The 22,627-nt window shown below is 53.1% G+C and overlaps 5 protein-coding genes across 6 annotated transcripts; 2 read left to right on the top strand and 3 right to left on the bottom strand.

Moving 5' to 3' along the window:
• Nucleotides 1–1,958: 1,958 nt before the first annotated feature.
• On the top strand, nt 1,959–5,988 carry LOC112879766 (nitrate regulatory gene2 protein-like). Its single transcript, XM_025944152.1, has 4 exons — nt 1,959–3,258; nt 3,952–4,181; nt 4,633–4,856; nt 4,940–5,988. The coding sequence occupies exons 1-4, from the start codon at nt 2,406–2,408 to the stop codon at nt 5,793–5,795; spliced, it is 2,163 nt and encodes a 720-aa protein (XP_025799937.1). The 5' UTR covers nt 1,959–2,405; the 3' UTR covers nt 5,796–5,988.
• A 99-nt stretch (nt 5,989–6,087) lies between these two features.
• LOC112879767 (NEP1-interacting protein-like 1) lies at nt 6,088–7,639 on the bottom strand. Of its 2 annotated transcripts, none has more exons than XM_025944153.1 (5): nt 7,290–7,639; nt 7,022–7,200; nt 6,813–6,896; nt 6,540–6,713; nt 6,088–6,429 (listed from the first exon to the last, which is right to left on the bottom strand). In XM_025944153.1, the coding sequence occupies exons 1-5, from the start codon at nt 7,462–7,464 to the stop codon at nt 6,307–6,309; spliced, it is 735 nt and encodes a 244-aa protein (XP_025799938.1). In that variant the 5' UTR covers nt 7,465–7,639; the 3' UTR covers nt 6,088–6,306. The 2 variants fall into 2 exon arrangements, with proteins under 2 accessions (XP_025799938.1, XP_025799939.1); XM_025944154.1 differs by having other exon boundaries at nt 6,288–6,429; nt 6,520–6,713.
• A 1,595-nt stretch (nt 7,640–9,234) lies between these two features.
• Nucleotides 9,235–12,743, bottom strand: LOC112882194 (serine/threonine protein phosphatase 2A 57 kDa regulatory subunit B' alpha isoform-like). Its single transcript, XM_025947189.1, has 2 exons — nt 11,166–12,743; nt 9,235–10,239 (listed from the first exon to the last, which is right to left on the bottom strand). The coding sequence occupies exons 1-2, from the start codon at nt 12,246–12,248 to the stop codon at nt 9,928–9,930; spliced, it is 1,395 nt and encodes a 464-aa protein (XP_025802974.1). The 5' UTR covers nt 12,249–12,743; the 3' UTR covers nt 9,235–9,927.
• A 354-nt stretch (nt 12,744–13,097) lies between these two features.
• On the bottom strand, nt 13,098–16,488 carry LOC112881865 (pentatricopeptide repeat-containing protein At1g20300, mitochondrial). The gene is made up of 2 exons (XM_025946764.1): nt 14,726–16,488; nt 13,098–13,453 (listed from the first exon to the last, which is right to left on the bottom strand). The coding sequence occupies exon 1, from the start codon at nt 16,372–16,374 to the stop codon at nt 14,773–14,775; it is 1,602 nt and encodes a 533-aa protein (XP_025802549.1). The 5' UTR covers nt 16,375–16,488; the 3' UTR covers nt 13,098–13,453; nt 14,726–14,772.
• A 945-nt stretch (nt 16,489–17,433) lies between these two features.
• Nucleotides 17,434–18,687, top strand: LOC112881819 (uncharacterized protein At1g76070-like). The gene has a single exon (XM_025946695.1). The coding sequence runs from the start codon at nt 17,755–17,757 to the stop codon at nt 18,490–18,492; it is 738 nt and encodes a 245-aa protein (XP_025802480.1). The 5' UTR covers nt 17,434–17,754; the 3' UTR covers nt 18,493–18,687.
• Nucleotides 18,688–22,627: the final 3,940 nt, after the last annotated feature.

Genomic DNA, 22,627 nt, shown 5'->3' on the forward strand with positions numbered 1-22,627 from the left:
GCTCGCCGGGGAGAAAACAACTCCGCCACCTGCAGCCGCATGCCCGGCTGCCACCCCTCACGCGTCACGCCTCACAAAAGCGATCGCCACAAAGACTCCCACGAGCAGGCCCGGGACCCGGAGGAGAACACGATTGACCATTGGCCGGAGACGGCTGCCCCCGTCCTCCCGGCTCGACTTCGATGCCCGCCGCCGCGCCCGTGACGCCCACTGCCGCGGCGTATCAAAAGCATGGAACGGGCCGCGGCAGCAGCAGCAGCGCAATGATGGGGTGCGGCAGGCAGCCGGCGAGCCGAGGGCGGCAGGGGGCTCCATGCCACGCGGACGCAATGATCCGCGGCCACTGTGCCCCGCTGCCTGAAACGATGAGGCATCGCGAGCTTTTCCGGCGCCCGATCGATTGGGAGGGGAGGAGCAGTCAGCACTCAGGCAGTGGGCACCCGGCGCCTGCTTCTGTACTTCGGCGCTGTGCGGGGATGGGGATGCGGCGGTTGGCTGGCTGGGCGATTTCCGTTGGCGGCGTCCGAAACTCATCAAGATTGTCTCCTGCCGGACGGAGTAGTTGCGCGCTTGGCACTGTCGCGGAGGGAGTCGGACCGGACCGAATAATAGCATGTGCGTTGGTTGATTCTCAATCCAGTGCATGGTTTCAGTCTGCTTGGAACTACCTGTACGACTGCATGCTGATAATTAGCGGACTGCTCGCTTCATCCTTGCGTGCGCGGATCAGAAAGGGTGCTCAGGTTGTATTAGGAAAAGACAGGGGAAGCTCAGCTCTTACTATTTTCCTTTCATGTCACGTGGGGGTGGTTTATGAGCTCTGAAAAGTTGTCCAAGATAGACCGAAGCTATTTCCATTAGATTGTTTATGGCAATGTTGGCCCTCCAACCTCAGCTTATTCCCCCCACATCCCAAATATATATTTATATGTAGATGCATAATAAAAATTACGTATCTAGAAAAATTAAAATGATTAATAATTGGGGACGGAGGGAGTACAATTTATTTTGGTTACATTAGTCGTTCAATTGCATCTCCTTCCACAATACATTTTACTTAGTAGTTTGTATTTCCTCCATCTGAAAATGTAAGGCATGTTGACCATTTTCACTTTTATCAATACTTTTATATTTATTGATATTATTATACCAAACAATTTTGAAATTATCGAAGTTGGATTTAGAAACACTTACACACGAGTCCAATTTTATAACTATTACATTATAACATAGAGGTATTAGTAGTCAAAGTGTGACATCATAGACAATGCCTTAAGTATGGAGAGGAGTGAGTGCCGATTCTTGTTTTGTGTTTCTTTTTTGTCTTGTGAGATTTTGTTAAAACTTTTGATTTCCAAGAACTGGCTGTGTTTTTTGGAGCTGCTAGATGTAACACCTCCCTAAACAACATTCCACATAAAACCATCAAAAGCATCTCTAAAACTGCTTTTGCTTCTTGGTAGCCAATTCCAAAAGCGATCTATTTGTTTCCGCTTTGGCTTTCGACCAGAAGCCAATGAGCAAAAGGTGAAACACATAGATAAGCGAGACATAAGAGGTTGAAGAGGAATAATGTTAAAAGGAGCCTTTTATCTAGTCAATGTGACACACATTCCTCACAATCAGAAGTCATAGAAACCTTATGCTATCTAAGCTTCCTCCAACCATCTCGTTTAATTTGTTACTCTGTCCACCACTGTTTACATAAGGTATTTTCTCCTTACCATTGGTATTTTTTTCCTGCATATAGATGTACATGCCATGACATCTGCTACCTATGAATAAGACTCGAGTCATTTTCAATGTTGAGAAAATAGGACTTGTGGCTTATTTTTTTTTCTTCTGTAAAGATACAAAGCATATTATTGACAACTCTTTGCTACACAAACTAGATAGCTCTATAATCAAGTTGTGAAGTAATTTGTTCATACCAAACTGCCAATCTATTGTTCCACGCTTCCAAGTATGTAACCCTTTCCTGGGGCAGCATTCCACCTGGTGACCCTAGCAATTTTTAGCTACCATAATGGTCATCACTCCTCCCAACCCCACAAACCCCAAATCTTCAGTCACACATAAACAAATCACCCAAAGATTCCCCTACCATCATCACCAGAATTTAGGGGCTCTTCTTCCTCCTCCGGTCCTACCCCTCTCCCCCACCTTTTTCCCCACTAGCCCACACCCACAACCAACAAAATTTCACTCCCCTCCACCACCACCTGACACCAGCCAACACCCCAAGCTCCTCCCCTTCCTTTACTCCTGCCTCACGGTCACAGTCTCACGCAACCCACACCTTTGACTTTGACTACCCCTCTTCCACCTCCCCCTCACTCCCCTACGCCACTCTAAACCCTGCGCTAAACCTTGGCAAGGGTAGGGGTAGGGTACGGTAGCCTCCGATGGGGAACTGCGCCGCCTCCCGCCTCGCCGGCGGCGGTGGCGGCGGCGACGGAGGGGACCCCGTGGCCGTGTGCCGCGACCGGAAGCGCCTTATCAAGGCGGCGGCCGAGCGCCGGTTCGCGCTGGCCGGCGCGCACGCCAACTACGCGGCAGCGCTGCGGTCCGTCGCCGACGCGCTCGACGTCTTCGTCGCGCGCCACACCGCGCCGGCGCCGATCCTCATCACGCTCCCCACCCCCAGCAACTCGCCCCCGGGTTCCCCCAAGGCGGCGCAGGTTCAGGTGCAGGAGCTTCCCTCTCCCGCCACGCCCCCGCCGCCGCCGCAGCAGGAGGAGGAGGCGCCGGCATCCCCGGCCGCCGCCGAAGATGGGGGCGGCGGCGCGCAGACGCCGGAAATGGCGTGCCCGTACTACTTCCAGCCCCCAGTGACGCCGCCGCCGCCGCCTCCTGCGCCGTCTGCGGTCGGCGGGTGGGACTTCTTTAACCCGTTCTACGGTACGGAGGAGGTGGCTGCGGCCATCAGCGACGAGGAGATGCGTGCGGTGAGGGAGCGGGAGGGCATCCCCGAGCTGGAGGAGGCGGAGGAGGAAGAGGAGGACGGAGCGAAGGCGGCGGAAGCCAAGGCCCCGAAGACAGAGGCGTCGCTTGGAGTCCCAACGCCCCAAGAAGAGGCTAAAGATGTGTGCGAGATGGAGGGGAACAACAGCGGGCTGGAGGTGGCCGTGGCGCCTCAGGGGCGCGAGCTGCTCGCGGCGCTCAAGGAGGTGGAGGAGCTCTTCGCGCGCGCCGCCGAGGCCGGAAAGGAGGTGTCCAGCATGCTCGAAGCCGCCACGCGCGTCCCCGAGCTCAAAGGTCCAGCCTTTATTGCGCTCCACTGCTTTTCTCCCCGCGATTTCGCTCTCTGGTTGCAACTTGCTCGATCTGTGCTGCAAATGTGGTGCCGGGATGTTCAAATCCCTTTTGCTGTTTCTGGAAATCGTAAGATTTGGGTGTAAAGCTGCGAGTTTTGAGTGGTTTGGACAAATCTTTTATCCAAGGAAGTCCTTTTGTTATTCCTAGTTGGGTGATAGCTTTTTATACTCATCAGGAGTTTGAGGACTCACGAGTCTGGATGGTATGGGATGAGATTACTGTTCTTATTTTAGGACTCCCTGTGCCTCTGGACATTAGGCAGAGCATATGTCTTTAAAAAGTGCCTTTAAATATTCCTGGCTGATGTTATAGCCGCCCACTGCCAATTTGCTATCATCTTTTCTGCTCTGCAGTCATTTCATGGGCCATTTTGCGTAGCTCCTTTGATGCTAGTATACTTGCTGTCCTCGATTGCTAAAGTGATCCTTTTGGGCTGCAAAAGGCTAAAGCTGCGCTGCTTGATGACCAGCATCATGAATCTGCACTGTTGCTTCAAATTAGAACAATAGGAGTATAAAAGGCTCGGTTTTGTTGGTACCAGCAACCCATGGATTAGCAGTAGTTATCAGTTGATACTATGTTTCGTATGCCTTTGAATCATCATATTTACTCTACATTTACATCCTGGTGCAGAAAATTCATCAAAGATAATTCATGCCATCACATGGCATCGCTCTCCGTCATCTGTATCCTCATCCTACAGGAGTGAGCTGGGAGCAAGCTCAAATAGCTTGTCATGGACGGACAAGAGTGAAACTAAGAGTGATATATTCGAAGATTATGGTGGGATGAAGTCAGGCAGTCACTCCCAGACTTTAGGGAGACTGTATGCTTGGGAGAAGAAACTTTATGAAGAAGTTAAGGTGGGTTTTGTTCTTGATCTTCACGAATTTTTGACCATTATTTATGTTGGAGTCAGTTGATAGTTGACTTCGGAGCATAGATATTAGAATTGTTCTATTATCTGAATGATAAACGACAGTAAATGAGTGTATATCTTTGGAGGTGAGTTGCCACACGTCGTGACATGTCCAGCTACCGATGCTTTGAGCTAGGGGCACCATCTTGTATTCAAATTAGTTTTGTGATGTGTCCTTATAAATCCATGGCGATCTGATGTTTCTGAAATTGATAGCAAATGCTATATTTTCTCAATATATCTTGACCAATATGTGTTTCTATTGTCTGTTTATAATTTTATTTCTTGCCTCACTGCTGAGCAGTCATCCTACATGGTTTAACTAGCTTATCAGTTGTCATCTATTGATTTTTTGTAAATCTGTGTTGATATGATTTGTATTCAATCCTGTGCAGGCTATAGATCAAATTCGACAAACCTATGAGAAAAAATGTGTTCAGCTGAGGAACCAAGATGCCAAAGGTTCAGAGCTGCGTAGTGCTGAAAAAACTAGGACAACAGTTAGAGACTTGTATACAAGAATCTGGGTTTCTCTACGAGCAGCAGAATCTATATCTGATAGGATACAAAAGTTACGGGATGAGGAACTGCAGCCACAACTTGTTGAGCTGTTGCAAGGGTAAGCTGACCTTCCTCACGTATAGGACTGGTTCTGTAGTTTTCATTTCAATCAGTACTGATGCATTGGCCGCTCCTTTGCAGCTTCACAAAATCTTGGAAATTAATGGTAGACTCACATGAAACCCAGAGACAGATAATGTTTGAGGTGAATTCATTCACATGTCCAGCTTATGGCAAATTCTGTAATGACGCACAGCGTCATGCAACTCTGAAGTTGGAGGTTGAACTGAGGAATTGGAGATCGTGCTTTGTAAGCTATGTCAATGCTCAGAAAGCATATATGGAAGCTCTTGATGGCTGGTTATCGAAGTTTATTCTTACTGATACCATCCGGTACTCCAGAGGGATCTCATCAATTGCTCCTGATAGAGCTGGTGCCCCAACTTTAGTTGTTATTTGCCATGACTGGTACAGTACACTGTCCAAGCTTCCAAACAAGCGGGTCTCCTTCACCATGCGGAATTTTCTCAGAAGTGTGAGAGTGCTATGGCTGAAGCAAGGAGAAGAGCAGCAGCAGAAAAGAAAGGTGGACAGCCTGTCAAAAGAGCTGGACAAGAAGCTAACCGCCTACAAACGAGCAGAGAACAGGATCATTGGCACCAAGCTTCTGGAGCATAAACCCGAGGTAGACGCGAAGCAGCGCATGGAGCAGCTGTCAGAGAAGAAAGAGATGCTCAACGTCTTGAGGAAGAGGATTGAGATGGAGAAAGCGAAGCATCAAGCCTGCATGCGGGACACACACGACGTCACTCTCAACGGGTTCAAGATCGGCCTCGCCAGTATTTTCGAATCGCTGACTGAGTTCTCGAAGGATCTGGTCAAGCTTTACGAAGGCCTCCTAGCACAAGCCAACGCCAAAGATTCAGAGAAGGCTACTGCCGAGAAACGGCCCTGTGTTGAGGGGCCATATTCGCACATAGCGGTGGATGCTTCATGAATGTTAGTGAGCTCCATTTTAGGACCTAGCCAGTTGCATTGCCCCAGTTTTTGGGCCCCTAGAATCTCTGTCTGATTTTAGCTTGTAGAGTACCATGTTGATGTTGGTTGGTTGTGGGAGGTAGGGTCATTCTTGTGGGCAACTTGTGCTTGTAATTATTCTTCGAGCTTGATATCAGTGGGGATTCGCTCTATCGCTGGTGTTCTTTCCTAGTGGTGCCGTTCACCCTGTCAGGCATCTGGCCGTCGCAATGTGCCAATGTGCATGAGAATGGGGAGCACTGGACCGGTAGTCAGGTTCTGCACATGTTAACCAATGAAAAAAAAACAAAGCTACATACAAGATGCCCATCTGATCATCTGACGAACTACAGAGGATTCACGCTGCCTTGTTTCACAAAAATGGTGCGAGGTTCAGTGCTGTTCATGTTCAGGAACGGGTGTCAGCTCCTATGGACGCATCTGACAAGCTACAGAGGATTCGCTACAGAGGCTCAGGGAGTAACGGCTGCCTAGACCGCGCGGCGGCACAAGGGGCAGGAGGCGTGCCGGAGCAGCCAGCCGTCGATGCACGGCAGGTGGAACGTGTGGCGGCACACCGGCAGGCTCCTCGCGCTCTCGCCGGCCTCGAACTCCTGCGGAGGAAAGATCGTCAAGAGAAGGTCATGGTGGATTCAGTCTGAGGATTCATGTCGAGAACTCGAGATATGTGTCTGGCAGTATACTAGTATCCTGAGATGGAAACCTGTAGGCAAACCGAGCACGCGATCAGCTCGCCGGCGGCGTCGACGTTGCCGCGCTCGGCGAAGCTCACGACGGGGAGCGCGTGGATGGCGGCCCTCGGCATGCCGCTGGTGCCGCCCGCCCCGAAGATGTCGGCGCCGTCGCCTTGCCCGACCGGTGCGTCCACTGCACTCATCTGCAGAGGAGCGTTACATGGTTTTTAGTTGGCGTGATACTGACGCGAACGCGAGTGACTTGGGTCCGAAGTGGTGAGGAGGTCACGTGGCTCGCGCACCTGGCTCTCGACGGCGCTGAGCACGGCGGGGTCCACCTTCTCGCGCACGAGGCGGCCAGTCAGCAGGCTCCAGATCACGTCGAGCTGAGAAGGCCAGAAACGTGCGTCAGTACGGCACGGCACGCGAAGGCGGCGCCGGCGAATTTTCGTCCTTGAATCGGAAACCAATCGACGCAACGCGCTCGCTGACGAGCGGAGAAGGCACCGACCACGTAGACGACGCTCCAGATGGCCGGCTCGCCGGAGCGCCATATGTCGAGGTAGGACTCGACGACCTCCATGGACACGAGCGCGCCCGTGATGCCGCCGACGCCCGTGCCGCGCAGCACGCCCGTCTCCGTCGCCAGCCCGATCAGGCCGCCCGTGATCGCCCCGAGGACCGTGCCCACTGCCAGCATACCGATGAAATCGATCAGAGCCCCCAACGGTTGCAGCCGCGCGCCGCGCGGCATGCCGCGGAGAAATCTGAGGGCTGACCTGTTGCGAAGACGCAGGTGACGAGGCCGCGGGCGAGGCTCTCGGCGGCCCGAGTGGCCAATGAGCCGAGTCGGCCGCCGCCGAGTCCCGCCGCCGAGCGGTGCCGTGCCGAGGAGTCGGTAGTATCAGCATGGTGGAGCCGGGAGTCGGTGGGCGTCGTCGTTTCCATGTCCATGCCTGCTGCCCACGCGCTCCTCTCTCTCGGGGAGGCAGCCAGGCAGGGGGGCTCGTCGGCAACTGGGAATCGGGGTGGTGAGAATTCGGAGGACGCGGAGGCGGAGGCGTGCAATCCGTCGACGGTTCCTCTATAACGGAGGCGGAGGCGTCGGAGGTCGCGAGGTTAGGTTGGAAAATCTCCCGGGCTTTTGTTTGTTGACGCGGACGCGTGCGTGCGGGGGTTTGACGCGGCGAGGCTGTAGGCCAGGGTAGGCGCACCCCGGCACGCGGCAGCGACAGAACGGGATGCAGCCTGCAGCGCCGGCGAGTGCAGTCTGCGCGTAGTCTGCCTCGTTTCCACAGTCCACACCCTCCTCGGATGTCCAGCTCGGAGACGCTACGCGTCGTACGGGAATTCGCCTCCGGTGTGGCGGGAAAGAAGAGGCAGTTCAGGTATCGCCGCCATTGGCGCCACGCCTGCCTGCCATAGCCGTTAGCGATTCTCCCTTCGCTTTCGACTCCTTTTTCGCGGTAGCAGCTCACGAAACGGCGGCAGGGCACGACGAACGGGCAACTGAGAAAGGAAAACGATCCGCGATGCCTTGCTCGTCTCCGTTGCGTCTCGTACTCCCATTCTTCGGTCAACTAACCCCTCCGTGCCAGCAACCGGGGATGGTTGGTTTATATTCGGGTGCCGGCCGCGGAACTTGTGCGCCGCGATCTTCAATCCTGCGGGCTACAGTTGAGCGGTAACGGAACGAAATCGTCGTCTAGAAGGCGCCGGTGCGTCGCCGGAGAAGTGGACCGTCCTGTCCTTGTCATGTGATGTGCCGCCGTGCCCTGCCCGTGCGTGACGCCGGCCTTGCTGCTCCGCTTCTGACCAACGGACGACGGTGGAGGCGGCGCTCGCACGACGGCGAGCCAGCCTATCTCGGTTCGGCTTCGGCTGGCCACCAGCCGCGCGTGCCTTCCGCATGCGGTGCCCTCACAACGCGGCGCGGGGCGTTAGTAAACAGGCTCCGAACTTGACTTGCCGCCTGCGTACAGGCGCCGTACGTCGGTAGTAACAGGCCGCGGGCCGGGTCGGTGGGCTGCACGAGGTGGTTTTGTAAGGGTGGGCGGGCCAGCTTGAGACGCGCAAAGAGAAGGGAGGAGAGGCAGACACCGCTTGGGGAAACCCATGCAGAATCTGGGCCAGAATTTACACATGGATTTGTGCTGGTCAGATACAACTCTGATTTTTTTCCGGAAAAAAAAGATGCAACTCTGGTCCCTCTCTCTCTCTCTCCCTCTCTCTCTCAGAGAGATTTTGATGTGGGTTTGTCAAGTAATCTTTGGACAATAATCACAACCTACAAAACAAACTCGCTTTATCTAGAAATAAAAGACATATTTTGTTTCCTTAGGATAAACCTTTAAGCAACAATCACTCTACGAATACGTAAGGTTTTAATACTATATTGGTATCATTTTATTCATATTTAAAAGTATAATTTGTGATTAATATTTTGTATAAAAAATTAATATATTAATATAAGTCTTGTCCTAATAAAATAATCATCTTATATTTTGTGGACAACGGTGATATCTACCGATATAGTTCGGTTTTTCACTTTCTACGTTCTCTTACTTATTATTACTTAGTAATTGGGGGTGCTTGGAACGATTTCTCCCAAAACAAGCCGTTGAAGGAAAAAACATATTTTATTCAATTTCTAGTTTAATTTTACTTTGTTTTAAGTGCACAAAACTGGTGAAGGCCGAGCCCGTAAAAGCTCTTACAAATGTCGTTAACAAAAAAGCTCTTACATATTGGTGCGCCCTATAACGGACCCCTGTAACGACTGCGCGGCTGGGCCACTTCAGGTCACATGCAAATATGCAATGCAGGGCAGTGAGTCAGTGGCAGTCAACGTCGCCTTGGTAAAATCCCCATCACCTATCTGCCCTGAACATTTCAGAGGCAGCAGAGGACAAGCGACTCAGCTGGCACCTTGTCGGGCCGCTGGATTCGCATCGCCGTGGAGGGGCGGCGAGCCGAGAAACATCCAGCCGCGGCCCGCGCCCGACGGCCGAACCGCCAAAAAAACCGGTGGTCAAAACTGTGCCGCCCCCGCCACGCCGCGCGACACGGGCCGCTCACTGTCGCTTCCGAAAACCTGACAGCCTTTTACGGGTTCACGCGCGCCTCCGCCGTCCGGCTCGCCGGGCGTCGTCACATGCCGCCCGCCGCTACCGGGTAGCCGCCGCCGTGGCCGCGGTTTTGCGAAGGCAAAGGGATACAGGTTGCAGGGCGGTGCACCAGCCAGTGTCTCATCTCACAGGAGCACAAACTTCGCTTGCACACACAACACGGTCTCGGTCTTACAGCCGCGGCGCCGTTGCCAGCCAAAATGGCACGCGGCGCCGCCATCTATCGTGGCACTCTGCCATTGCCATCACGCACGCATGTACACTCCTTCGTCGCCGTGGGCAGCGTGGGCTATTTCGCGGCGGCGGCGGCCATCTCGAGCTTCCGCCACCGGGCGTCGCGCACGGCGGCGGCGACCTCGGCCTCGGACCGCCGCGCGGCGAGGTCGGCGGCGCACCGGGCGTACAGGTCGGGCGCCACCTGCTCCAGCAGGGCCTTGACGCTGGCCGTCACCTGCTGCACGCACTTGCTCCAGTGCCGCTCCAGGTTGCCCTCCACGCTCGCCACGAACGCCGGCAGGATCCCCTCCATCACGCCCGGCGACGACGTCGCCAGCTCCAGGAACCGCTCGTTGTTCCACACGTACAGCGCCCGCTCCGCCACCTGAAAAGGGAGCGGGTTTGTGAGTTGTGAGCAGAATTCGCCTGACGCAGATGACGCAGGAGCAGCGGGTTCATGAGTCTTTCTTTTAAGAATTCTTTCGTCTAGGACAGCGCTGTTATCTCGACAACTAAAGACGAGAAAAGCGAACTTTCCAAGACTGGATTACACGACACGAAACGTGCTACGATGGATTAGAGTGAAATCATCACCGGAACTTTATAAAAGCAGCTTTACTGAATTCAGATTGGTTACTTTGGTATATTCAGATACAAGACAGTGCACTTCTCCTGTCTTCACCCAAAAAATTACATTCACCAAGATTTTCACCAACAGGCATGCGCCATGAGAAAGAATTGGCATCTCACAACTAAAGGTTTTTCTTTTTAAAAAAAACAACTAAAGGTTTTTCAATAGGAGCCACATTTTGAACAAAAAATAATTCCTTGGAGCTGGGACATGAAATGAAATGTGGAAAAGTGTCTTTTTTGAAGCTGAATTACACGAACGGCGTACGTGAAGTCGACAAACTAAAGTGAGGCCACTTTATAAAGTTACTTTATCCACCAACTACTGTTCAGTGAAAGGGCACCTTTCCTCCCACATGTACCCAACTATGGTTATGGGGCGGGGGTGGATCACTGAATCTGAATCCCCACCATGTAATGTAGGAAAGCGGCCTGTCTAACGGTATGTTCAGTGACCACATTTCTGGAACTGAATTCGCTTGAACAGAAAAGATTAAGGAGCTGCAGAAAACTAGACTCTTGAAAAAGAACCAGTAAAAAAAAATTCTGTGCAGACGTATGCATTCCAGGCATTGCCACCAAATTATGCAAACGGAAATTGTTGGCGCGAAAAAGGAAATATTAGAAGCACAATAGGGAAAGAAAATAATGTGAACAATTCGGGCTGAAGGCAACTCGGACCTGAGAGCTGCAGCTACTGACACAGCGGGCGATCCGCGAGCAGACGGGCACGGCCAGCTTCTGGAACTGCTTGGGGTCGATCACCTCGAGGATCTCCTCGAGCTCCTCGATGAGCAGCACCTCCTTCTGGCAGTTGGTCACGGGCCAGTGGCGCAGGATGCCCGTGACGACCACGCCCGCGAGCCCCGGCTCCTTGTGCACGAACTGGAGCACGCAGTAGGCGAGCTGGCGGTGGTACGTGTGCGCCCACCGCGTCCGGTGCAGCGGCAGCAGCACGCGCGCCAGGAACGCCCGGTGCTCCTCCTTTAGCGGAACGGCGAAGCCGTTGATGATGCTGCCGCAGATCTCCAGCAGCTCGGCGACGCCGCAGTGGCGCTCGGCGGCGGGCGCCTCGTAGACCAGCCGCAGGAGCGCGGCGGCCATGGAGCGCCGCATGAAGGCGCGCTCGCCGGTGAGCTTGGAGTAGAGCTGGTGGTACACGGTCTTGAGCCGGTCGCGCTCGCGGGGGTCCTCGGAGCCGAACAGCGCGAGGAGGCCCGAGAGGAAGGCGCGGTCCACGTGGTTGCGCAGCGCCTTGGCGTCCGCGGCGGTCACCGCGGAGAGGAGGATGTCGTACACCACCTGGAGGTGCGGCCACGACGGGGCCAGCACCATCGCCGGCGCGTCCTCGTCCACGCCGTCGGGCGGCAGCGGTGGGTACGCCGACGGCGGCATTGCCCGGAACAGGTTGGCGGACACCATCTTCAGCAGCGCCACCATTACGCGGTGGTCCAGCGCCCGCTGCTTGCCCCCCGCCGACCGGACTTCGCCGAGCACCTCCACGAGGCGCTCCCGCTTCGCGTCCCGTTCGTCCTCGCGCTCGCCCGCGCCGGCGGAGAACGTGAACACGCGGTGGCACGAGGCGATCTTGTCGATTAGGCTGTCGGCCTCGGGCTCCGGCGACGGCGGCGGCAGCTTGGCCGTGCCGGGCAGCAGCCCGTCCGGCTTCTCGAGCTCGAACAGGAACCTCAGCGTGGTCGACCGCCGCTTGCCCGCCGACGACGGCGGCTTCGGCGCCACCACCTCCGCTGCGGCAGCGCCCATTTACCTCGCCGGTGCCGCAGCCTCGGGCCCTGGCGGAGGAGGTGAGGTCACGGGAGAACAGCTCGCTCGGTCGCTCAAGTCAAGTGGGCGGGCGCGGGGCGCGCGGGCGTGCGAAGCTTAAGAGGATCGCGGGCGCGGAAGACGCCAAACGGGGGCGATGCCTTCGGCGCCGCGGCCGCGCTTGGAAACGCCGCGCGTTGGAGGCGACGCCAACGCTTGGGCTGATGGCTTTGGTCCCGGCCGCCGCACAAGAGGGGAGGGTCGCATGTGCCGCTGTGCCTGGCGCGGCTCGGCGCCTCCGGCTCCGGAGTCTTATAGGCGGGAGACGAGAACAATGCCCGTGGCTGGAGCCTAGCGCCTGGACGCGTCCGGATTTTTGGGTCGTCGGGGCGCTGGGAAAAGCCGCGCAGGGTCGAGATCGCGCAGGCCCGGTCAGCCGGTGCTTGACGGCCAGCGATCAGAGAGGCTCAGGATTCGGAAAGCAATCCACCGCACTGGATTTGGTTGGACGTACACGCATGCCGGTGCGTGAGCTGTGTGGTCCTTCTACTCATCCTCTGGGTATTGAGTATTGACAAACGGAACGGTAGTAAAATGGTGAGAGTGAACTCTACTGCCACCCAATTTTGACCACGAGGGTTAATGAGTTTACCCAAATTTGAAGACTAGTTGAGGGAAGAGGAAGCAACCCATTGATGGGAAAGGGAAGCACGAGCTTAAGCCATTGCTAATGCGATGATGAGACACCTAGCATAGCAAGCCACCTGCGCTGGTTGCAATCAAACAAACAAAGCGGCGAGTAAACAAAAGGGGATGCGCCGGCATGGCGCCCAACATAAAAGATGATCGCCGCAACCGACTCCAGGTTAGTCTAACGAGGCCACCGGGCCGAACCAACCAGGCAATGGGATCTGAGAAGAAGCTGGAAAAGATAAGAGAGGTTCACATGAAGCCGATACAAGATTCCGGTCAAGTTTCGTCCGGGAGAGACTCCTGTCGAGCGAACACCGCGGCTCACGCCTCACAGTCGCCCCCCGGAAGCTTACAAGCGGAAGATGCCCTGCCGCCATGTGCTGCTCGAAGGCTAGGCCGAGCTCGGGCTAGGAATGGATAGCCTGAACCGGATCGAAGGTGTACCGGTGCATTGCACCGGGCGGGCAGATCTATAGTGCGCCGACCATTCGGTGATGGTAGGCAGCGGACAACTGAAAAAAAAAGGCACATCGGACATTAGATTGGAAGCTGAACACGTTAGATTGAGTTAAGCATGGCGGTTCTGAAAAAGCATGACACGTCTCAAGTTCTGAAAAGTGCGGCGCCTACGGATTTTGTCCTTCCTGCGGATCACACGGTTATCCCATCCGGTGTTGCTACACAGCTTAAACACAAACGCGATGCTGCAATGACTGCGCACCAGGTAAGTCCGACGGTGCCATAAAAACGTTTTGTACATCAGCGTGTACCCCAGATGCAGATGCCTACTGAGAAAAAGAATACTAGACAAGTTGCACGCTTGCACGTTGCACCTAGTTAAATTCGCAAGCTAGACAAGCAAATGAAGAATTCATCAGCAGGCAACTGATTATGCAGGCAAACACACTCGCAGGTAGTTAGTAAGATGCATGAGTCCAGAAACACGCCAACTTTTCAAGCCAAAGATTGATCGTATAAGGAATGCAGTCAGTGCAAGAATTTAATTTGCGCGGTTACTCAGTCATAGGACATATATGTGATGTTTCCATGCTATTAAATCAGGCATTCAATTTGAAGCAGTTCAAATCATGTGAAGCAAGGACTACTGGTCCTGCATGGTACATCTCAGCACCTCCATTTAAATGAATGCCAACCAGGAATCCTGAAAATGCTAACTACTATAAGAGTGCAACATCCTAACCTAAAATGTCCCGTAAAGCTCAAACAATATGGGCAGTATACTTCTACCTAAATAGACAAATAGTGCAGTACAGTACTGCTCCTAATTTCAGAAAAAAAAGGGAGTAGAGCCAAACAGGCAGGATCAAGCAATTGAAGTTCAAGATCATTTCTGGATTTTTTTTTTGGTATCAGAACTGCAAAACTAATGTAGTCTCTGGAATCAGAAGGATATAAGATTTGACTACATATGGTTCTCAGATCCACCTTTTCTTGCCCAAACTTCGTACCACCAACAGGTAATCACAAAGGCAAACACCCTATTGTGCTACTTGCATTTCCAAAAACGTATTTAGTTGTTACTTGTAAGTAAATGTCAATAGGCCATCCTTAGCTTGTAAGTTTCTTATTCTAAACCCAAGGTTCATACTCGCTAGTTTTGGCTATGAATGGTTACCTCTCATATTAACAAACTTAGCTGAACAACAAAGCTTGTGCCCACAAATATGCATTTACTTTTAGCACTAAAATTGTGACTGATACCTATCACCCAATCAATTTTACTCATGAAGCTTTATCAGGGTACAACACATAAGAAATGTTACCTCTTTGTGTGCGAATACACTTGAATAACAATCTAACACATGAAAAATCAGCAAGCCGAGAGTGTGCTCCACAGTGCATCACTTGCCGGGCGGCTAATGAAACCCCGGTCAGCCATCAATTCAACAAGATCTTCGTGCTTCTTGAGCTGTCCAGCCTTCCTCAAAAGGGCCAATACCATATCTCGCACCTGCTTTGAGGGTTTAAAAGACTTCTCCTCAATCATTTCCTTTAGTGTAGCATGTGCACGCTTCCAGTTCCCTCTCCCACAGAATGCCTCAATCAGAATCGCATATGTGTGAATGTTTGGCTCTATTCCTTCCGCATCCATGGTCTTTTTCATCCTCAGAACCATATCCATTGACTTCTCCTTATTGAACAACCTTAGAAGGCAATTGTATGTCACTACATTTGGCTTGCATTGTAGCTCCCTCATCTTTTCATACAACTTCCGCGCAGCATCAATGTTGCCGAGCACAAGCACCAGCTTGAACATGGGATTGAAGGTGTGGCAGTCAGGAACACACCCTTTTGCTGTCATTTTCGCAAGAACCTTCAGTGCTGCATCAAGGTTGCCCTGCCCCTTCCCACAATGTGTCTCGATCAAGAAATTGTAAGTGATGATATCTGGCTTACATCCAAGTTGCTGCATCTGGTTATGCACCTGCAGCACCTGCTCAGAACGGCCAGCCTTGACATGCGCTCGCATGATTGCATTGAACGTTGCCGTGTTTGGCGGGCACCCAGAATCGATCATCTGGCACAGGAGCTCCTGTGCACGGGGAACCTGCCCTGCACGGTACATTGCATCAATCACAGCAGTGTAGGTATACACATTCGGCATGATCCCTGATTGCTGCATCTCTGCGAACACGCGTTCCGCCTCATCGAGGTGCCCAGCGCGGCACCATGCATGCACCACAGCCGTGTAGATAACAACATCTGGTGGGAAGACAGACTTGCAGTTGTCGAACAGCGACTGCGCCTCACTGGCAAGGCGCTTCTTGGAGAGAGCGCCGAGGAGGAACGCCAGTGTGGCAGGATCCGGAGCCCCAGCTCCGTACTCGTCCATGCGGCGGAACAGGTCGGCCGCCTCCGACGGCATCTCCGCCCGGACGTACCGGCGGATCAAGGCGCGGATGAGCTGCGACGAGATGGGGACGGCTCGCTCGCGCATTTCGTCGAGCAGGTGGCGCGCGAGAGGGAAATGGTGGTGTTTGGCGAGCAGGTCTATCATAGCGGCGTAGAGTTCGGGGAGGGAGTCTTCGGGCAAGGAGGGGACGACGTGGCGGAAGAAGGCGACGGCCTCGGGGAGCGGAACGCCGCGGCGGAGCGCGAGGAGGCGGCGGAGGAGGTGGAGCGGGAGGTCAGGGGAAGGCGGGGAAGGGAGCAGGCCGGAGACCGCCTCGGAGAGGGACGGGAGGGTGTCGAACGGCGGGTACACCGGGAGCTCGGCTGCCGGGTTGGCGCGGCGGTGGTCGAGGAGCGCCGCGTGCAGCGCGTCCAGGAGCTTGGTCTCCGCGCGGTTCAGGGGCGGGGGTGAGGGTTCCGTTGGGGCCGACGGGGCCGGTGAGCCGTCGCATAGGCGGCGGCGGAGGAGGATGCGGCCGGTCTTGGAGAGGTGGTGCTTGGGCTTGAGGAGGAGAGCCATGGCGCCGGAACGGGGGTGGGTGCTGGGAGTTGGCGGGGAGGAGCTCGCGTGCGGCCGCCGCCGACGAACTTGGTGGAGTAGAGGGTTTGGGGGGGTTTGGGACTTTGGGTTTCGCGTGCGTCGTGTATTGGAGCAGTTTAGGCCCATCAAGACGACGAAGACTATTGGGCTATATCGGATTTTGGACAATGATCGATCATTGCGCTCTCTACAAAGTTAGTGGTTCGCCGCCTCCCTCGACCAAAAAGAATAGAATTGGGCTGGGCTGTTTGTACAGATGACGATGAAGAAGCGTCAGTCAAATCGCAGCGGTGGCGTGGCCGGAATGGTCGTGTGGAGACAGCTGACGTGGCTGATCCTATCATGAGAACGCAACGAATCGTGCGATGGAGGAAACGTTGATCTCGACAGCCCAGCGATGGATTTTATGGGCGCCCGTCGCCTTCGTCACGGATGAACCGTCTCTTCGCCCGTTTCTCCTCTTCGTTTTTCATCAGCTCACGGTCAATCCAATAATTAAAAGCTGCACGACTAGTCGTACAAGATGGCGGGCTGCTCAGGGGTACGATTTCTCTGTGTATATACGTAAGCACGTTTCCAAAGGCTAGGCCGGGGAGTATTGTCATGGGACTTCGTCTTTACGCAGCGTGCGCAAATGTGTCCCGCTGATGGCCGTGGTAGTTGGTCAATTTGTGGCATTATTACTTAGAGAAACCACTCGCGTTGGTGGTGGTAACAACCTCCTCGCACTCGCGCTCTGTCTTCTTTGACGACTTCTTTCAGAAAATGTCCTCTAGTCCTCTCCGTACTCTGTTACACACTGCTAACCACGTCCTACCGCGAGTAGCTAGCAGATCTGCAGATGTAAACGCAGGAAAAACACGCCCCGCGATCACAACTCACACCATCCAGCCCAGCAGTGTGCCACCGCCCACCTGCCACGCCGCGCGCGCCACCTAACCGGACAAGGCCGCAAGGGCCCTGCGCCCCCTCTGCCGGTCGTGGCAACCAGGTCCGCAGGAGTCATAGAAAAACCGCTTCAACGCTCACGCGCCGGTGACTGTGTGCGGGCCGCTTCACCGCGGAATTGATCTGCCCACCACCGTCAAGCTCGCGCGCGCGATCCAATCCAACGCGAACCTACTACCCCCGTCTCCCTTTGACCGCGCCACACGCGATTAGCAGCAGCTCTCCGATCACCGTCAGGATTTATTTATTCACCAAACCTTGCGATCGAGTTCCGGGCCGTATATATACTCTCGAGATCGACAAGGAGAAGCAACCGCCCGGCTGAGACTGATCCAGACGCAAAAGGCATCGACCCGGGTCCGAGGCTTCACGAGGCAAGGAATCTACACCGGCTAGCTAGCAAGACCGCCGATGGAGAAGAAGCAGCGGAAGCACGCGAGGTCCGGGAGCTTCACGGCCGCCGGGCTGGCCTCCTTCCTCCGCTCCACCGTCGCGTCCTTCTCCTCCAACTTCCCCTCCCGCGGCAGGTCCTCCTTCAACCACCGCAACGCCTTCTCGGGGCCCATCGTCTCCATCGTCCCGCCGGAGGCCCGCGGCGGCGGCAGGAGGAAGCGCTCGGGGTACCGGACGCCCGAGCCGACGTCGCCCAAGGTCTCCTGCATCGGCCAGATCAAGCGGAGCAGCTCCAGGCGCCAGAAGAAGGTCAACCCCTGCGGCAGGAACGGCGGCGCCTGCCCGCTGCCGCCGCGGCCGGCGGAGGGGACGAAGCCCCGCGGCGGGCCCAGGGGCTCGCTCGTGAAGCGGATGTCCTTCTTCCGGCGCAGCAGGTCGCGGTCCAGGTCGTCGTCGAAGGACGGCTGCGCCAACGGCAGCTGCACCGTGGCGGCGCCGGCGCCGGCGGGGCTCGGGCAGATGAAGCGTTTCGCGAGCGGCCGCGCGGCGTTCCAGGACTTCGACTGGCGGGAGGAGGAGGAGGAGGGGAGGAGGAGCCGTGGCAGCAGCGACGGGGAGGACGAGGACGAGGGGTTCGTGGCGCACTCGGCGCCGCTGACGCTCGGCGGCGGGGTGGTGGCGTCCGAGCCCAGGAAGGAGGTCAACCTGTGGAGGCGGCGCCCCATGGCTCCTCCCACTCCGCTTCAGCTTCCTTAGACCTTAGGCTAGCAGCGATCGACCTGCATGCTCCATGTTCCTTGCATGCATGCTCATCTCTCTGTGTGCCAATGCCTGTGTTCTCTAGTTTGTACAGCTCGACACGCTTGTGCGATGATCCTACAAGTTTAGTTGATTTTGTAAATGTGGTGCTCGTCTTTGGAAAGGAAGTAAACAGAGTGTTTGTCTCAGCAATCTCTACCTTTTATTTTTTTCTACACATGAGCATGTCAGTCTGGAGCATGTCTATCCGGAACGTGAACATGACAGTCTGGAGTGCAAGGATTTAATGCTAATTTGGAGCGAACATCAGTCCAAGCTGAAAACCAGGCATAATCTGGGGCATCGTGATTTTGCACATACTAGTTACTACTATTTTTTAGAAAAAAACAAAGCCAGTTTAGTTTTAGATAGTAGCTACCAATTGCAAATTATGCATTGTGATTGTAGTTTTCTAGCCAATCTCAATAGGATGTCATAGGAGCATCACGAGCATTAAATATCATGCCACATCAGTAAATATGGCAGAATCATTTATAAGAAGAGGAGAGGGGAATTCCAGTTACCAAGTTTTCAGTCTTGATAACTGTTCGATGATACTTTTCACGGAGCCTGACCTTGTACAAAGAGAAATCATGATTGTGCATAATTAGTTTGAACAGACTAATAGGATTCGGCTGTAGTTTTACCGTATCCGCCAGTTGTCTATCATTAGCTGCGTTGCCAAAACGAGAACAATTGGCCTTCTGCATGCTCCTACCACTCCTTGAGAATATTTGTAGTACCTGCTCGGTTTTAACGGCGAAACAGTCAAAATGGTGGCGGTTAGTTCTACAATGGCATTGCTGCGCCCATGCTATTCTGTGAAGTTTAATTTTCTCTGCACATTTTTCTCTAGAATCGATGATTCAGGGTGGAGAGTTTCGACAGGTTTGGTCAGCACAAGTGAACGCTGAAAAACCAGCTACGGGGAGGCCAATCAGGACCGGTCGTACGTACAATAATTGATGCAGTACCGGTTCAACTCATGTGATCTGAAAATAGCAGCAGGAAATCCAGGTTCCATTCGTGCCTCACTAATAAAAAAGAATTTTAGGATCGGATAAAAATATACTTTCAGCGATGGTTCTAGTTCTCTCGTAGCTAAAAATACCGTGATCCATCTCTAAAAATCGATTCCTAGAAAATAAAAAAAATTAAAAAATTGAAAACAGCAAGATAAAAAAGAAAAAAATATTGCAGCTAACCAGCCACTACCACAAGCTCCTGTAGTATCGAGTTACAATTTTTTGGCGAAATATGCACATATGCATCACCCGGGGTTCGAACTGCATACCTTCCTCTCCGCCACACTACACAGTCACTTGCGACTCTATGGGTATGCTATTCTTTTATATTAACTCTAAAATTGATTTGTAGGGGCGGGGGCGGGTGACGCCATCACACGCCCCTAAAAATATTTTTCAATTTTATTTCAAATTTATTTAAATCTTTCCATATAGCAAAACAAATAAAAAAAGTGGAATTTCTACACTATGGTTATTGTGAACTATAAGATAAAAAAATATGCAAAGTATATTTCAGTGTATATAAATTTTAAGATTGTTAAAATCTCAAAGTATAACTTTAGTTGTATGAGATACTATATAGTCATAAGCATATGTATTTACAATAATTTTTTAGACCATTAAATGAGCTTAAATAAAAAGTTATCAACTATGAAGTTTTAGATCTCATCATTCTCTACAATTTTCTACAATTTTGATAGGAAGTTTGGCTTCATCCGAGATAATATGGAAAGTTATGAATTTTTTAAACTATTTTTTGGAGCACCCGTCCCTAAAAATTCATTTTTAGGCACGGGTGACGCCATCACCTGCTTGTAGAAATGCCACCATTTCTAGAGGGCGGGACCCGTCTCTATAAACACGCCATCACCCGTCCTTATAGATGCATTTCTAGAAATGGATGAGATGATACAGTAACAACGCTTCATTTGTAGAAACAGATTACATTTGGATCCGCTCTAGAAACAACGTCCCCGAATGGTTTTTAGCAGTGCCTGACGACCCTGATCCGATCCATGCACTGCGAACCCTAGATCCATGCTACCATGACTCGTCAAGGCTGTAACAGGAGATCAGACGCGCATCAGAATTCAGCAGCTCTACTTTTCTTTTCTTTTTTCTTGAAAGGAGTACTTTTCTTTTTCTCTGTCCACAGAGAATGTTTTTTAATCGAACTAACACTGACGATCTGTATACTTCCTCTAGCGATGCTCGTTTACATTGTGGTTGTGGACGCGTGCTCAGGGGAGACGTTGAAAAAGGTGGGGACAGGAAAAGCAGAATACTCCTACAGATCACTGGTGGCTCCAACAAGACAAAGAAAGAGGGGGAGGAAAGGGCCGAGGACAGTGGGGGAAAGAGGGCTCTTGTCTTTGCCTAGTCGTCGTATGCATTTAACACGTTCCACGCATGCTCGACACATGATGTAAAATAATTAAACGTGACCCTGACTGTGGGCCAGCATCGCGAGAGGTAGGTAGTGAGCACGAAACCGTGGGCCTGTTTGGATGAATGGGAAAGAGAAAGAGAAGGTGCAAAACTTTTGCTCTTTTGCATTTTTTTGCATTTTTGGATCCAAACATCCCAAAGTGCAAAAGGACAAATGCTACCGTAATTTTGCTAATTATAGATTAATTAGGCTTAATAGATTCGTCTCGTCATTTAGTCCTCATCTATGTAATTAGTTTTTTAATTAAACTATATTTAATACTTCTAATTAGCGTCCAAACATCTGATGTGACAGGAACAAAATTTTTACCATTTGCCCTTTTACCATTTGGACCTAATCCAAGCGGACGGGCAACTAAACCCTTGCTTGAAATAAACGCACAAGGCAGGCCCACAGGATTCAATCTGTTCAGATCCATCTCGAGAACAAAATCGTCAAGTTTAGTTGCAAATATATGACTATTGTTGCGAGTACTAACTAGTACGTGGCAAAGAGAAGGCCGCCAAGTACTGATCGTATCATGATGCTTTTTCTGTGTGCTTGCTTTAGCTTTCCTCCCCCACGAATCAGGCCGTCTCCGAAATTCCTACGGAGCGGCGACATCTTGCCACACAGAATCCTGCCCCCGGATTCCACCACCGGTTTCGTCACCGATGGAAACCGGCACGGATCCCCATCTCTCCACGGCTGTCTGCCTGGCCCGTCCTACGACTCTGGCCGCGCTCTATGGACCGTGTGGCCTTTCGCTCTCACAGGTCACACTACCACAGCAGGAGCCGAGCTAGTAGTCGTGAGTGCTGCGACGTGACGGTGGCGTTCCACCTAGGCACTGTCAGGTCCCCGAGCCGGGCGCTGTTCGTTCGAGAGAGACCCTTGGCGCTTGCACGTAGGGCGGGGCGTCGAGGCCGACATCGGACGGACGGGCAAATAGCCCCTGCCGGACGCATGCCGCTCGAGGAACGGCCGGGCGGAAATATCTGAGCTGAAACGAAGGCCGCGGGTTCCGACCGAGCACAGACGACTCAGACACCCCTCGAGCTGAATCGGCGTCCAGCAGGAGGCGCAATGGGTGGAAAATATCTGAACGTCCTGAGACAGATCAGCCACGAACACGCACTCAGTCCGAGATGAACAGAAGCCCTCCAAAATCCCCAGTAGAGAACAGAGAAGCGCCTGTCACGATCGCGGCAGGCAGCCGGCGGCAGAGAGATGCCCGCAGAACGATTTTTCTTTTTCTTTGAGGGTAACCATTATTGATTCCACCGAGATGTCGAAGGACGCATCGTGCTCCCCCTTTCATTTTCCTCCCCACCATGCCGGCCTGCTCCGCTCCTGGATCCGATCTCTCGCGTCCTGGGTCCGTGGCCACGGGCCAGCCCATGGTCTGTTGTCGCGCCGAGACGCAGCTAGCCTGCTGACATTACGAGCCGGCGAGTCCAAGGAAACTGTGGCGTGCGATCCGATCACGCTCGCTCGCCCGGTCAGCGATGACAGAAAGGATCCTTGCTTTTGACAACACCACAGCCCGTAGCATTGGCCTGACCGGACCACGCTGCAGCATGGAGTGGATGAACTTTAGAAGAAAAAAGTTCAGAAAGCTGCGTGGGGATTGGGAATC

This window comes from Panicum hallii, chromosome 2 (genome assembly GCF_002211085.1).
Source record: "Panicum hallii strain FIL2 chromosome 2, PHallii_v3.1, whole genome shotgun sequence".
Lineage (NCBI taxonomy): Eukaryota > Viridiplantae > Streptophyta > Magnoliopsida > Poales > Poaceae > Panicum > Panicum hallii.

Coding starts and splice junctions, on each gene's coding strand:
- LOC112881865 (XM_025946764.1), bottom strand. CDS start 16,374: ATGGCTCTCCTCCTCAAGCCCAAGCACCACCTCTCCAAGACCGGCCGC.
- LOC112881819 (XM_025946695.1), top strand. CDS start 17,755: ATGGAGAAGAAGCAGCGGAAGCACGCGAGGTCCGGGAGCTTCACGGCC.
- LOC112879767 (XM_025944153.1), bottom strand. CDS start 7,464: ATGGACATGGAAACGACGACGCCCACCGACTCCCGGCTCCACCATGCT. Junction 6,897..7,021: donor TCTGGAGCGTCGTCTACGTG/GTCGGTGCCTTC, acceptor TGGCCTTCTCAG/CTCGACGTGATCTGGAGCCT. Junction 6,430..6,539: donor CGTGCTCGGTTTGCCTACAG/GTTTCCATCTCA, acceptor TTTCCTCCGCAG/GAGTTCGAGGCCGGCGAGAG.
- LOC112882194 (XM_025947189.1), bottom strand. CDS start 12,248: ATGGGCGCTGCCGCAGCGGAGGTGGTGGCGCCGAAGCCGCCGTCGTCG. Junction 10,240..11,165: donor TCAGTAGCTGCAGCTCTCAG/GTCCGAGTTGCC, acceptor CTCCCTTTTCAG/GTGGCGGAGCGGGCGCTGTA.
- LOC112879766 (XM_025944152.1), top strand. CDS start 2,406: ATGGGGAACTGCGCCGCCTCCCGCCTCGCCGGCGGCGGTGGCGGCGGC. Junction 4,182..4,632: donor AACTTTATGAAGAAGTTAAG/GTGGGTTTTGTT, acceptor AATCCTGTGCAG/GCTATAGATCAAATTCGACA. Junction 4,857..4,939: donor CTTGTTGAGCTGTTGCAAGG/GTAAGCTGACCT, acceptor GCTCCTTTGCAG/CTTCACAAAATCTTGGAAAT.